The 15,756-nt window shown below is 36.2% G+C and overlaps 1 protein-coding gene across 1 annotated transcript in view; it reads right to left on the reverse strand.

The window, feature by feature from the left end:
• Positions 1-877: 877 nt before the first annotated feature.
• The window catches only part of IFT74 (intraflagellar transport 74), a 30,266-nt gene continuing 15,387 nt past the window's right edge, over positions 878-15,756 (reverse strand). The window contains exons 13-20 of the mRNA XM_072359224.1: positions 14,805-14,884; positions 13,660-13,713; positions 12,774-12,871; positions 11,718-11,844; positions 8,181-8,344; positions 7,453-7,578; positions 5,071-5,131; positions 878-2,891 (exon numbers count right to left, since the gene is read on the reverse strand). Of these exons, the coding sequence (XP_072215325.1) occupies positions 2,776-2,891; positions 5,071-5,131; positions 7,453-7,578; positions 8,181-8,344; positions 11,718-11,844; positions 12,774-12,871; positions 13,660-13,713; positions 14,805-14,884 (826 nt within the window). The 3' untranslated portion in view covers positions 878-2,775. The remainder of the gene's footprint in view (positions 2,892-5,070; positions 5,132-7,452; positions 7,579-8,180; positions 8,345-11,717; positions 11,845-12,773; positions 12,872-13,659; positions 13,714-14,804; positions 14,885-15,756) is intronic.

Genomic DNA, 15,756 nt, shown 5'->3' on the forward strand with positions numbered 1-15,756 from the left:
GAACTTCGGTCTTACCATTTCTTTCAGGATCCCTTGTGTTCATTCCAGACGATTGCCACATTCATTCCACCCAGATGCCTTGTCAGTATGAGGTGAATACTTTTCTAAGGAGCTCACTCATAGCACGTACTTAGCAGAGCCGTGTAAGAAGGACATAAAAAGAAAGCATCCAAAGGAGAGCTACAAAGGGCCTTGAGGACAAGATGTTGCAAGTTGCTAAGTTTGAAATGGCTGTTTCCACGCAGTGTGTCACCAAAGCAGGATCTGGCATGAAAGCCTACCATTCTTAATATCCTAACATCCAAGTGGCATTTCCGCAGAGGAGGACCAGGTTAGGAAATGTTTTAAGGAAACTGTTAGTACATGAATCACTGGTGCCTGCTGGGGGCACCTGCAAGGCATAGAGGAGCTGGTGGATGACATTTATGTCATGGTGATTGAGGGAGGCTCCCGGGGTGCACAACGGTGCCAACCCAATCCTAACTTGTTTTTTTTCCATCAAGTAGTTCTATAAGAGTAAATGCTCAATTTGTACCGGAGGAAGAGCAGCTGAGGTACAGTGCCAGCTGTGAGCTGACTGTCCAGAAAGTGGCTTTGCTGGTCCTTCGAGGACAAGAAGATGACAAGGAGACAGTAGCGTGGCATCACAGCACAAAAACAGCCAACACAATCCTTGGTTGGTTGCCATTAGGAATACCATTGTCTTCAGTGGGCTGAGGAAGGCAATTCTTCCTTTATTCAGACCTTGTAAGACATTTCCTTCACTGCTACCCAATCCACATCATCTCACTGTGACGGCATTGCATAAAATAGATAACACATAGTCGTATAGCAGGAGCCATGCTATTGAATTACAAGACTCGATACACAAGTAGCTCTGGAGCAAAAATGCTGCGTGTTTGGTATTTAATCTTGACTGCAAAAAACAATAAGGTAAAGTGAGACATTAGAAACAAACTAGCTATGGATACAGTGATCTCTGGTCACAACTGGGAATGATTTCTTAATGAGTCCATTTAATCTCCCACCAGGAGATAAAATGCTCCCTTTGTGGCTCATTCATTCCAAATCTGCACAGTTTTTTCAGCCAAGGATATTATAAGGAGCATGACTAAAAACTTAACAGTGATTTGTTACAAGCAGGAATGATCAAGAAGACTCCCAGACAGAAACAGGCAGTCTGGAGACTTCCAGCAGAACAAGAAACAAATCGGTGTGCGAGAGAAAACATTTCTGTGGCAGGCATCTCCTGGGGAACACAACAAAAACCTATCAACTTTACCCCACTATCCTACAGAACTGCTGCCAAGGACTAAAACCGTTCCCTGCCCCGAGTGAAAAGGAATTTAAAGTGGCCTGTTTATTCAGCGCGCTGCTTCTTTCCATTGTTCATTAAAACATGTTATTGTGGCACGAGTGGAAATCAGGAGACAGTCTCACCGGTTGATGGTTTGATTGGTGAGAATATTAGACTTCAACTTTATCTGAACAAATAACGGGCTCTCTCTGGAATAGCTGAAACTCTGACAGGAAGGAAGAGACATTAGTGGGAATTTCCCCTAGATAACATCCCTTAGTTTATAGAAATCCTGTTCCATTATACCTAAATATTATACAGACGTACATTTAGAGAGCAGCAGCATTTACTGAGCTGAATTTGGAAACAGCGTTCTCCGCAAGAATCATCAGCATGTTTGCTGTGCTTGCTTCCCCCATACACTGAAAACTACAATCACAGATTTGAAGAGATTGAAAGACAGGAACGCACAACTTCCATTGAACAGAACACTGTCTGCTCTGGTTTTAAGTCTGGTTTTAACTGTCTGCAGTGAGGCACACAGGGCACTTCTTCAGAACCGTTCTAGGGCAGCAGTAATACAGGCCCCCCTCTTTTGGTTTGAAGTGTTTTTTAAATCACTGTCTGTCTGGGATTCACACCTAATATTCAGCTCTACCATTTTTGCTTTGCTCAGCACTATTTTACAGCGTGCTAAGTAGATGAAATTATCAGCAGTTTATAATAATGCTACAGGCACGTTAAGCCTCTATTAAATGTGTTTTTCTAGAAACTGAATTTACATATGACACTACAGCTTGAAACCTGCAGAAGAAAAAAGTACGTAGAAGATACTTCCTTTATTGGTGAATACCATAAAATCAAAGAGTTGTGCACAAAGTTAATGCTAGCTGTGTTTTGCTATATTTTACCACAGTTATGTTCTTATGTGAAAGATATAATAAGGACATGCCCTAGGAATTAACCAGGTCTTGACTGGGAAATCAAAAATTGCAGAGAGATCCTTAAAGGACATTTGCTTTTACTCAAAGTCTTTAAAACATGAAACAGTTTTGACTTAAGATGCCTGCTGTTCTTAGATGGTTCCTTTACTTGGTATAAACTAGCATATAATTGGGGAAGGTACACTGATATAAAAGACAGCTGCACATCCATTGTGCACAGCAGACTGAGGCTTCACATCTGAGATTGAATCCAGCAACAGACCATGTAAAATATCACAGTGACTTCACAGTTACTATGCAGCGTTTCCTTTTTAGTTCCATACGTTTCTAATACCTTAGTACTGAACATTTGTAAATGTTGCAAAAAGAGGAGAACAAGTAAAAGCGAAGGATTTCTATAAACATGGAAAAATAGTTTTTAAGAAAACGTATCACAGTCGTGGTGAACTAATGAGCCCAGAAGTCCATCTTTTCGTGCTGCCTATGCACATCACTCTTTGTTGGTCCACTGGGTCAGGAAGGAAGTGCTGGGGTTCAGCTCTTGGTGTTCTGTAAAGCTTCTATGAGTGCTTTGTTGTATTCTGCGACCAGCTTTCTCACGTTTTTCCTTACTGGCTGGTAGTCACTCTCTTGACTTTTTGTTGCTATGACTGATTAAAAGAATTAAGGAAACTAGCTGCCAGTATAAATATTAGCATAATTAGAGATCATAAGGGAAACATAATACAGTAAGTTTCCTTCTGCAAAAACTATCAAGAGTTGCAAATAATGGAAAACAAAACAAAACAAAACAAAACCCTCTAACTGGATGTAAAAGATTTGCACCAATTTACTTGCTGCCATCTCATGTCAAACTTGATAAAAAAAGAAAAGAGATTACATACCTAAGTAAATTTTGCTTTCATATATAGAGGCAACAGGTTCCATGTGGAAGACTCTGCCCATTGTTTTGCTGCAAACAAAACCATTCCAAGGCACTTGGCTATTTAAAGCCATATGCTTTGGCACTTCAGATCAAACCCCTGTGTAACTCTGTGTAAGCATCGGTGCTTGCAAAGGCAGGTAATACGTTACAACATGTTAGGAAGAGCTTCTAATATCCTGCACAGTTTTTTCCTTTTTAGTTTCTTTTAAAGCTTTTCTTCTTTATAGAATATAATACGATCACCATTTTTTTAACCTTAAAATATTCCTCCACAGGGGGAAAGGGCTGAAATTCTGTTTTGATTATTTATTATTTTTTCATTTAATTCCACTCAGCAGACTCTTCTGCTGAGTTGTATGACCTGTCAAGGAGCGACCACAGCCATGCAGAGGTGAGCTGCAGCTCATCAGAAAGCTTCGCATCACTAAAAAACAGATTCTTATTCTATGAGCCTAGGAAAGGTCTGCATACATTCACCTACTCCTATCTCAAAGAGCAGCAGGATGCACAGAGGTTAAAGATACCTGTAATCATAAGGCAGCTAATCTTCTGGCAGGAACCTAAAAAGCCAAAGCCATTAGCATTTGGTCTTCATTGCTGAGTACAAACAACAGTCTAAGTTAATCTAAACCACCTATTATCAGCTGTTTTTCAAGTAAAAAGGAATTTATTTTTTCACTCAAATGAAGTCACTCTGCTAGACTTCAAGAGCTGTAAATAAACAAATGCATATTTTCCATATGCAATTCTTAAGGAATTTAAAATGCAAAATATGAAGAAATATAAAATTCACTATAGATACAGAATAAATACTTTTTTTTTTTTTTTTTACCAAGAACTACTAAGTCTTTCTCTAAGAATTAGAGCACTCATCGGATATAAGAAATGGGATATCTGATACAGGAAAATACAAAACTACATACAGATCCTAAATGACATTTTGGTGGTGTTGTTGGTGGTGTCTTGATGGCTAGACTACTATATAATTGTCTGAAATACATTTTTTTACTGTTCTCTGTGTGTAGCACTATCCATTTCCAGCACAGTTTCTGCGGTTATATTTTAACTATTAACATACAACAATGATTACATTACATCTTTGAGATTTTGGATTTTTTCATTTTCTAATTAATTTTTTAAAATGGCATTTACTATAGTGAATGTAAAATGCAACCATGCCCTACACTATAGACCTCTACAATAGCCATGGAAAATAGCGCAAGACAAGAACCATCACTCTAAATTGCTAATTGCTGCTTTTGCTAGTTTAAAAAGCTACCTTGTGAAAGTCACTTACAGCAAATAAGATCTTAATGGTTATTTGGAAGCTCTTGGAGAGAAAAGGATTAGTCAGGGACAGGGGAATGTACCTCTAATTAGCACCGTGTAATGATGGAGAAGCATTACAGTTCTCCCACCAAAGCCTATTTTGCAGCTAAGGCATCTCCTTGTCATACTGTATAACTTTTATCTTATTTTTCCCCCTACTGCACATTTCCTCTTTTATATAATAAGAAATATTTAAAATGCATGAAATCTGTTCTTTACTTTTTATCATTTACCACGCCACATACGTTTTAAAACAATAATACCCTTGATGGACAAATTCAGACCGCAAAGACATAAAAATGATCCTTGTAAGAAACCTGATGGCAAAACTGACCCCAAGGAAAAAGGTGAGTCTGCAAGATGAATCTTGAAATTTAGGATGCATTAAAGTTTCAGGCAACGCACACAAGTTTTGCTATCTATAACAGCTGCCATATAACCAGATATTTAGCACAGCCTTTCCCACCCTTCTCTGCTCCCCATTCCGTCCTGTCTTATTTTGCTGGAGGAAACAGACTTCTTCCTCAATTACTGCAGTGTGAGAATTTCATCGTATTTCTTAAATAAAAGGATACATTCCTTCATCATAAAGTTATTTTGCTCTAGGTGCTGCCACTTCCTCTCCAAGTTCGTAAGCTGAAAAACAAAAAAAAAAAACCAAGAGCCAGAAATGAAAATAATTACACATCTACCTTGTACAAAGAATCAGTCAAAAATGCTCCATTACTTTGCAGCCTAACACCTGATAAGATCAAGGTTACTTCACAAGAAAAGAAAACCAAGCCAAACAAACAAACCTACGGCAAAATGATTTTTAAGCTGCCAGTGATTAATCTGTATATAATTTAGCACCTCATACATTTATTTTTTGCTGTTTATGTGGAATCATTGCATATAATGTCATTTGTACCTGGAAAAAAAACCAAACCAAAACAACAAACAGACCGAGAACTCGAGACTGTAATTATACAGGTAAATGTCAATCTGAGGTAAAAAGATACATGCTACAGGGAGATATTAATACTCATACTTTGTATCGTTAAAATGATCTCTTCTTAAAATCAGTAAGATCTGAAATCACCAAAGATAAAATATTTCCTGACACTGTCTTGGACTTTGAGCTACAGGGAAGAAACTTCCTTTCTTCCATAGTTAAGTTTCCTGTCTGATGCCAGAAGCTGTGATAAGAACAGAGCTGCAGAGAGAAGATTGTAGGAGTGTGGGTTAACTGCTGGCACTTCTTCAATACATTCAGCATCAACAGGAAACTAATGTGGACATTCTATCGATGGCTGCTTCCTTACAATCCGATTTTATAATATTTGCTTTTCTGATGCTACTGTTCAAGATTCTGCATTTCAAGAAATGCAGATGTTATTACTAAATGCAAAAAAACAAAAATCATTCTGAGACTAAACTTATACTTCAGTGGAAACTACAGCAAGAATTTAGGAAACTATTGCTACCTTTTCCTTACAAGCCCATTTTTAAGCTGGAAAATAGGAAACAATTGCTTACTCAAATTACTGGTTTTCTAGTGCACTGGTTCGAAGCACTCATGGCAGACATTTATTTGCATGGTATTTCTGGCCAACAGTCTTTACTGCACCTTTGTGGATGTACCTACCTACAACACAGCTAAAACAGTGACTAGTTTTAAAATCCTCTGTGACACATATCAAAGGAAATCCTCATTGCATCTTTGTACCAATTCCTTGAAGGTTAGAACTTAACACTGCTTGCAAAATTACCCAAACCCTCAAAATATGTAAATGCTAACTGTGCTTCTGAAGACTTGATGCATATCAACTAATCAACTGCTTCCAGTTTTGTCCTTGTGACATTCACATATATAACATAAAAAGCAAAGAAGCAAATCCTTTTTGCACAGAAATGGAACAGCTGCAGCTTAATGAACTGAAAAAATAATGTACAATTACTATTTTATATAATTTTTTTGGTATCACTCTGCAAAACGTATCTTAAAGCTGTCAAGTGTCTAAAATCTGATTTTGGTATTAAAAGCGCGGTATTCTGAAATTTTGCAGGATCTCACATGTGACTTTGGAGATCTGTATCATCATCACAGCAATCGCATACTAGATGTGTAATACATATATTCTTGACTGGAGCCACCTTCGTGTCTTCACTTGTTTGATCCATAAAGTTTTTACTTACTCACTTAGAACTTAGTAAGTTCTCAATAACCTGCAACAGTAAAACTGAGCGAAACAGAAAGAAAATAAAATAATCTGGGAAATGGGATTTGTTTATTTTGAGGTCACCCATTTCCCTTCTATGCATCCACACCTCTATGCCAGTGAAGTTCTTTTGCCAAAATGATAAGAATTAATGAGAGCTTATAATGGAATCAAAGAACCAAAGCTGCTCACAAGTTTGAAAACAGCTTCCTTCTTGATTCACTTCCAAAATGTATAAATACACTGAAGTTACTTAGGTCTAAGGAAGCCCAAATGAACCCCATAAGCTCAGCATATTGGCAGGAGCACAAGGAGTGAAATAACAGTACAGGCTGTAAAGAAAAAACTTATCAGCATAACTCTGTAAAGGAAAGTTATCTGATCTAACTAGTGGGATTGTTGTTTTTTTTTCTTTTCTCTTTAATTTCTTCCTAAATGAGTTCTCAAAGGTTCTCAAACAGTGGGATAGGGAGAGTTCTGCGCAAAACTATTGACAACACTTAAAGGATCCACAGTTTCTAAGCTTGTCAAGACTCATGCTTACTAATTTTGAAATCCAAAGCTTTTAATAAATTTATTGGCACAGTATCAATTTCTGTTTAAAATCAGAAAATTCAGCTGTGCATTTACAATGCATCCTTTTAATTCTTTCTGAGAAGGAACAAACTCATTCAGTTCATACAATGCTTCATGTGTATGAGGAAATGAAACTGTGATAGAAACAACAGGAGTGAAGATTTGTAGCTTGAGCTGTACCTGCGAATATGTCTCATTCTCCTGCAGCTCTCTCTTCAGGGTCTCATATTCTGCATTCAAGGTTTCCATTATTTTCTTGAAACCATGGCTAAATTTGGTTAATTTTTCCTTGTCCTCCTGTAGTCTCTAGTTGAAAAAGAAATACAAACAGCTGAATGGGTGAATTCATTTGCCTTGGGCTACAGACAAATTCTTTTCATTCAACTTTCAAGATGGCAACTTTTTCTCCTTTTAGAACAAGATCCTACACCTAACTAAGTTACATTACTTTTATGTAAACAATCTATACCCCATCACAATGATAACAGTTATGAACAGTTATGAACAAGTTGTAAGCCTAGACAGTGCTGTATCTGAATAAGTACAAACACCGACCTTAAGAATTCGTAGGAAATTTATCACCAGTGAAACAAGAACTGCTCTACATGGAGTTTGTTTTCATGCAAATTAAGGACAACATAATTATCTTCCTTTTTCTGTGCAAGTTTTGTTTAGTTTGCTAAATTCGAGCTTACAGGTAGTCACCAGTTACAGCAGAAAAGATCAGAAGAATCAGTAAAATAAAAGGGAAGTTCTGTGGGAAGGAAGTTATTGGAAGGTATTCAGCTCATAGCCTGCCACAGGTACCTAGAGTTAGTATGTCTGGATTACAGTTTTTTTGAGTATTTTTTGACAACAAAAAATCCCTACATATTCTGTATAATTCCAGCCTTCTCTCCTATTATTACCTTTTCCTTCTCTTCTCCTGATGCTTTCAGAGCTGGCAAATCCTTATAAACTTCCAGTTCAGCTGTGGTTTGTTCAATTCTCTCTTTAAGGGAAGCCAGTTCATCAGTCATCTTGCTCTCCAGAAGTTCCATCTTCTGCAGGTCCATTTGCAGCTTTTGACTCTCTGTAACACCAAATACACAATCACAAGTGACTTTTTATGTGAGCAATGTAAATAGTTCCTGCATCTCCCCGATTTTGAAAGTACAAAATTCAATCTCTACAGTCATCCTGTACTCCAGACTAATAAATTATTGTATCATATTCCCCAAGTGAAGAATAGTGGAAATACGGTGGTTTTCTGTATCACAGTGCAGTATTTCGCTTGTAGCATCTGTCAATTAGAAGTTTTAAAGCAGTAGGAATACCTAATGAAAAGCTGTCTGCAGTAATGCAATTTTAAGATCTGTTTTTATTATTTTTTAGTCTGATACCGCTTTTTTTTTATAATATGGTAAGCCTCCCTTTTATGAGATTAAATTGACAGTTTTATTTTGAACATTGACTCTACACATAAAAGTCTCCCCCATCTCCACAGAAATAACAATTCTCACAGCTTACAAAGAGAGCATGACATAACATACAGCATTTACTTCTGACAGCTGGACAGAAAGGAGCAATTGGGATACAGGTAACAAAAGGAGTTAGGAGCACAGAAGGAATAGACAGGGGTAGATTTTATTTTTGGACAGCTATCTGCCTCCTCATTCTCGTGTTGTCCTTACAGCCTTGAAAGTTTAAACACATGGATATGCAGTCTTACATGACTGAGATGCGTCTAACTCAGAATATGAATAATGCAGACCTTTCTGAATTCTAAAGCATCAGGCAAAGTGAGCTATTGGAAGGGGTGAGATAGCACAAAAAAGCCTGGCATAGGCTGAGCATCACACTCCACGTTCAGTTTTGTGCTGAATCACTAGGAAAAGAGTAGGAATATTTTTCTCCCGACTTAACCAGTGCAGTAGAAAACTCTACAGGAGAAGGAAGTGGAAATGCACGTGTGAAAGAGGAAGAGCTGACTTTTCCAGAAACTCTGGTTATGTTTTTCTTAGCAGAATTGTATGGGAAAAATCTCACCTCATCAAAACCTTAATAAAACAAGATTTTGGTATTCATTTTTCCTCCTCTGTAGTTATGCCATATATGCTTTTCTTTAGAGTGAAATACTGGATTCAACATTTTTTGCCCACAGTAATAAATTAAATGAATAAATTAAAAAACGAAACAAAACAACGCAAGCCAGGATTTTTATGGTGAACATGCAAATACCCAGAGGAACCTACTTCCACAAGGAAAAACTGAAACATTTATATATATATATATATATATAAATATATATGTAAAGGGCATTTATATAAATTCTAAAAAGTTCCATTCTGGCAAGAAGGAGGACTTAAAAATAAAGGGTTGGAACTGCTTTGGTTGTCTTTGATTCAATGTTTATGCATCCTTCTAACATAAAGGAATTAAGAAAACACTTTCTAGAACATTCCAGAACTGCTTATACTTGGTGGTGGCTGGTACTGGTCAGCATCAGACCCCAAAGCAAAACTGAACAGAACACCACACTATTTCTCTTGTTTCTATGGCACTGGTGGTTTAAAAACAAATGCTTATGAACCTCTATAAACCAGAGCTTTAGCGTGAAAACCACCAAAAAATAAACGTATATGAAGTATTTTAATTAGAGGGAAATAGCTGCAAAATATCTTTGAATACCTACTTAGACCTAATCACAACACTTTCACTTTTAATATAGTTGTGCTAATATAGTATTTTATTCCTTTAAATTTACATACAGTTGACTTAATTGAATTTATTTCACATGTAAGGAATAGTGACATCGCACATGCCAAAACGCCTGGAAGGACTTTTAGATTGTTCTGCCTGTGTACTGACAAATCTAGGGTGATGCAGTCATGGGCTACTCTGACCCACTCACAGTTTTTGGAGAAAAGGGAAGAAAGCAGAGTGGGTAAATTTTACCCTTATCTAGCATCAGCCTCAGGGAAAACAAAACAAAATACCAAACTTAAACTCACAGCTTCTCTTGGGGAAGAGACAGGAAGAGGATGCAGCCCAGTTCCTTCTGATACGCCATGCAGTTGCAGCATCTCGCAGGCAGTGTGTACACAGTAGCAAACTTTGCGACCAAACTATGGTGACCCAGGGCAATGTTTTTGGGAAACTCTGCCACCAGCACTTTTGTTTACTCTTCATGGTTTCCTTTCTTGCCTTTTTTTTTTTTTTTTTTTTAATTACTCTGCTGATGGACTTTTTATATCTTAGCTATGGCACGAAAATCCAGGTTTTAATAACAATAAAGTGATCCTGAAGATGACTGTGCTGAAACTCAGGGGCTGGGAAGAACTGAAGCTATGCAAACTGAACATTCACTGTATTTTTTACAGAACCTGAAGTTGCTTGTTACAGTATCTGTGACTGACTGCTTGCGTTCAGAACTTTACTACTACGTTGTTTAAATTATCTGCTGAAAATCATATACTGCAGCTTTATTCACTCCCCTCACACAGCACAAACTATGTTCCTCAATAATTTCTTCTACACTGCCCATGCTTCCTGATATTGTTAAATATAAGCAAGTAAATACCAAATGTACGATTGAACAACAGGATTATCAAGTTCTGTAATATTTTCTGTGTAACAGCTTCACAAATATCTGCTTTGCTGTTGCAACTTAGGCTCCTATTTTGAAAATTACTACCAAGCACAGAATGTAATAGCCTTCTAACAAAAAGATTTATGGCTCTTCATTCCTACCCCTTCATTTCAGCCAAACAAACAAGGAAAAGCTTGCTGGACCAATGATCCTATTGGCAAAGGTTTAGAATTATAAGAACGATTCCACTCTAAGCACTATTAATAAGAAGCTAAATAGATACCTGATGCAGATATTAAAGGAAAGTACTGTCTGCTTTTGAAACTACAAGCAAGGTCCTGCAAATTCCTAATATTTAAGCGTTTGAGTATTTTCAAAATGAAGTAAAAAGTTAATATTCACCTAGAAAAATCAAAGCCTGAGAATGTAAATTTGAGGTATTTGAGGTATTCACCATTGCTGGCAGTTAATTCTCCCCTGGGACAGACCCCATTAGAAAACCAGTCTGTGTCTAAGTGCTACTAAGAACGACATTTACAAATAACACATGGTTAGGTAACTTAAAAAATGTTTGAAGACTGTGTAAGAAAATTATTTCAAGGTAAATATTAATAACATCAGACTTTTAGCTTATGGAACTTTATGCATATATATTAAAATATATTTGTTTAACATACACTTGAGCAAACAAGCTGATGATTTATAGATAAGAATAAGCAAAATACATTTGAGAAATATAAATAACCTGTTACTCACCTGAGTTTAAATTTATCAACCAAGTGTTCCACAAGATTTACAGATCTTATTAATGTAAGAACTTAGGTCATTTTTAGCTTTTAAAGGAATGGATTTGAAAACCCATTACTGATCTCACCTGTAATCAGATACTTAGCAGTGTTCTGTGACTTCTGCATTTCAGTTGACTTGAAAGTGAGGTCTTCCTGCATAATCTTCAGCTCTTGATTGGTAACAGATGAAATTTGTTTCATACGGTTCACATTCTGTGCATTACCAACAACAAGAATACACTTTGTCTTTGAATCTACAAATGTTGACTGGACAGCTGAGAAGCTCCTGTCTATTACCTGGCTTCTGCACTACAAAGACTGAAACAGTGGAACGATTTAAATATAAAGAATTTTCATCCTGTCAGTTTTCAGTAAAAGATGTACTGCTAGATCAATGAAGATTATGCAAAAGTACATCTTTTTAGTTTTAAGGATAAACTGTGTTGCCGTATCAAACTCTTCTAAAGCAAATGTTACTGCCTAACATATTCCTTACAGTGTACTAAATTGAAACAAGAGACAATTAAGTGATATTATTTGATATTATCAAAACTTTACTCAGCTGAAAGATTTCTGTAACAAATGAAAAATCTACAGGAACCAAAAATGCTGTCAGGAAAAATGATTTGAAAGTGCAAAGAAAGGCAGATTGCAAGGGGGAGCATTTTTCAAAGTATTTACATTAAATATTACACAGCAGGGTATACCAGACATAATTAAATACATCAGAGAGAACTGGAATATTACCAGTTTTACTGGTTAGTGATGACAGTGCATCTTTGAATTGAGATGTACAGACTTTAGGTAAACAAAGTACTGCTGTACTTCTATTCTGAAATGTTTATTATGAATAGAATAATGTTAATTACAGCACATACAGTACTTACATAGGCACTTTTTTTTCTGGTCACAAATATTACCAAACGTTCTGAACTCTTTCCCCAGAAATAAAGAGAAATTAAATACATATTTTTACTACAGCTGTATCTGGTATTTTGTGTGGTTTGGTCATCGTAAGAGATTATTACGCAGATACTTACTGGGAAAAAATATTAAAAACATCATCTTGCTATATCCATTAATTCTACTGCTTCATGTTTCTGAATGCCTAGATTGCAAAAGGACAAGGGAAATGCTCTTACCCTACTTGAGTGCTCCAGGAGTGCAATAATACTGGCTTCTTTTTGGGCCTTTCGCTCCAGTTCCTGAGCCTTCACCTCTTCAAAAGTTTCAAGAAAATCTACATATCAACAAACATGATAAAGTAGGTTACTGTTTACAGGGATATAGCGTAAGCCCTTGGAGTTACCTCTTAAAGCTTTATCTTAAATTGATATGATAGACATTTTCAGACAGACTACTTTGAGATCAGCAGTCTACTGAAAAAGCAGGTGGTACAGTCTTTGAAACCTGTCAAGTGGCTGGAATGAAAAACAGCCATTTTTTCTCCCTATACACACATTTGCCTAATGACACAAGGTCACAGTGAGGTTTAAGGTGAGGGTTTCCATTGCAGGGGACAGGACTTTCATCACCATCACATCTGATACTTCTTTGGATGTCCAGCCCAACACTTACTGGTCTTCATTTTTCTGAAAGCTACCTAAATAAGCAACCAGCTAATGGAAGCGGGTAACTTTGCTGTCTCCAATGGCTTGTACTAAATAACAAAATCTGATAAGGACATGAAACTCTTATCCACCTGGCATCACTTCTTTCTTTTTAATCTTTTTTTTGCTACTTTTCTGAGTCATTCTTGTAAGCGTGCAAGTGAATCTGACAAGACAACTGCAGTGTGTCCCTATGAGATCTCTGATGTTTGATGAAAGGCTTTGAAACTTGCTTTGAGTATCTGTGAATGTGTTGCAAGCCTTAAGATATCAATTACCTTGTCCCGAGGTAGATTACAAACTTCTATGCAAAGATCAGGAGGTAACTTCTCTTTAGCTCTAAATCTGTTGTTAACAATACAATAAACTATGCATTTTAATGGAATTAGGTCTAACTTAAGTATATCAGATAACTTACTGTCTATGTTTACTTCTCTCTTCTTCAGCTCCTCATATTTCCAGTTTTCCTCACCTACAAGAAATGTATCATTCAATTAACATTTTATCATCTCAGTCCTGGATCCCCTGAGGTAGGAAAAAACATTGATTAAAAAACAATCATAATGTGTAAAAAGTAGAGAATTCACTCAGTGTCACTTAATATTGTCACATCAGTTGGTTAAAAATATATACGCTGATATTTAAAAAGATAAACCTTCACCAGAAAGGTGAAGGAAGTACAAACTAGTAATGAATGACTACATGTGACTCTAACTATACATTGTGAAAAATAATTCAGTTCTAACCTTCTGCATTTCTCCAAGGAAATAAAAACAAAACCAAAAAGAGTTGCACAGGAGAAGGGAAAAAAAAAAGAAAAATAGGAGCAGGATTGAAAAATAGAAAATGGAAACAGAAATGTTAATGATACACTTTTTATAAATTACATACAAAAATAATGAACTATCTAGAAAGCTATGAAATACTTCGTAATGCAGAAGATGGTAAATATATCTAACATTTGCTTACGGTCAATTTTAGAAATGCTTAACAGTGAAATTTCTTCAAAGTAAATACAATTCACAAGTCTAAGCTATTTCTTTCACAACTATAACTTTCAATGCTATTACAAATCCAGATGTAACAGCCTGATATACTACAACAGTTGCTTTCTGGAGTTAAACTTTGAAGGTAACACCATTTTTAGTCAACTCCCAAGCTCTCCCTGCTGACATCAGCACAATAAGTTTGTAAGACAGATAAAAGAATAGTTGAGTTCTTGCTGCTTTGCATATTAGCATTAGTTTAAACATTCTCAGTTCCACATTCACTGATAAAAAAATGGGTCAGAAAACCAGATGGTCATACTACTGTTAATTCGGTAGTTTTACCAATCAAACAAACTTGGTGAATGCCAACATGACAACACTATATTATCATTTCTTGCTTTCTCAGTTTCTTGTTTTTCAGCTTCTCTGAAAAGCGAAGTCTGCAGCTCTAGATACCAGCCCATTGCTGAACAATGAATATCTGCATGAGCACAGAAACTTCACATATGTATGTCATGGTATATTTTCCACATGCAGCTCTGCATCATCTACCATCACTGTGAAGTGATCCTACCTTGATGCTTCTCCAAATCCATATCGAGTTGTTGAATAACCTTTTTAAAATGGTTTGTTTTCTTTCTTACTTCTGCCAGCCTAATAAACAGATAATGAAATCCAAAGTTAAAACTGCTTTGTAAATTACATTTCTTTTTAAAAGATAGAGAGAAGTATTAGAATCAAGCCAGCAAGACCTAGTTTCTCAAATGCAAAATAACATTAAAATTACTGTTATTATAAGGGGTGTGTGTAATGTGGCTAATCTACGACAGGTATCAGTACTGTTGCTCATTTTAATTAAAAACTTTTTTTTGTGAGCCCTCAGTAACTTTTCTATTACTCAACTGGCCCCTCTGCTGGCTGCTATGCAGTTTTGCATGTAAAAGTCATGTATGCAATCACTAAAATCTTCTAAGCAATTGCCAAATTAAACACTGTATGAGATAATCAGTCAAAAAGGGAAAGAAAGCTACCTCAGAAACATTTTTCTGTAACTTCTCACACACAATTCTCTGTTAGCATTTATTGTGAAGAATTCTGTTAAATAACTTATCAACCAATCAAAAGTTGTCAAAGTATTAAAAATTAACCAATGATTAAAATCAGTAATGTTGCTTGGAATAATTTTAAACTGTTTCTAGGACAGTTAAGGTATCACCTCAGATCTTCTGTGAAGAAAATCATAAGGCTCAAAATCACAAAAATTAACCAGAGTTTACGGCAAACCACCAAAAAGATGTAGTATCCAAGAACCAAGAAGTAATGCCCAGTTACTCTTCAGTACTAAAATCTGTCTAATCAACTTTGTAACTCTAAAGTCTTGAGAAAGCTTAACAGAAACTTAAACATGACTACAATGTATAGCTCCTTAGGGATGAACGTGTTTTTCAACCTTAAAGAAATTTATGTCACTGCTATTAAGAATTTGTTGTTCTTGAGGCATGTTTGAAACAATAAAAAATGTTTTA

The sequence above is a fragment of the Excalfactoria chinensis genome, chromosome Z (genome assembly GCF_039878825.1).
Source record: "Excalfactoria chinensis isolate bCotChi1 chromosome Z, bCotChi1.hap2, whole genome shotgun sequence".
Lineage (NCBI taxonomy): Eukaryota > Metazoa > Chordata > Aves > Galliformes > Phasianidae > Excalfactoria > Excalfactoria chinensis.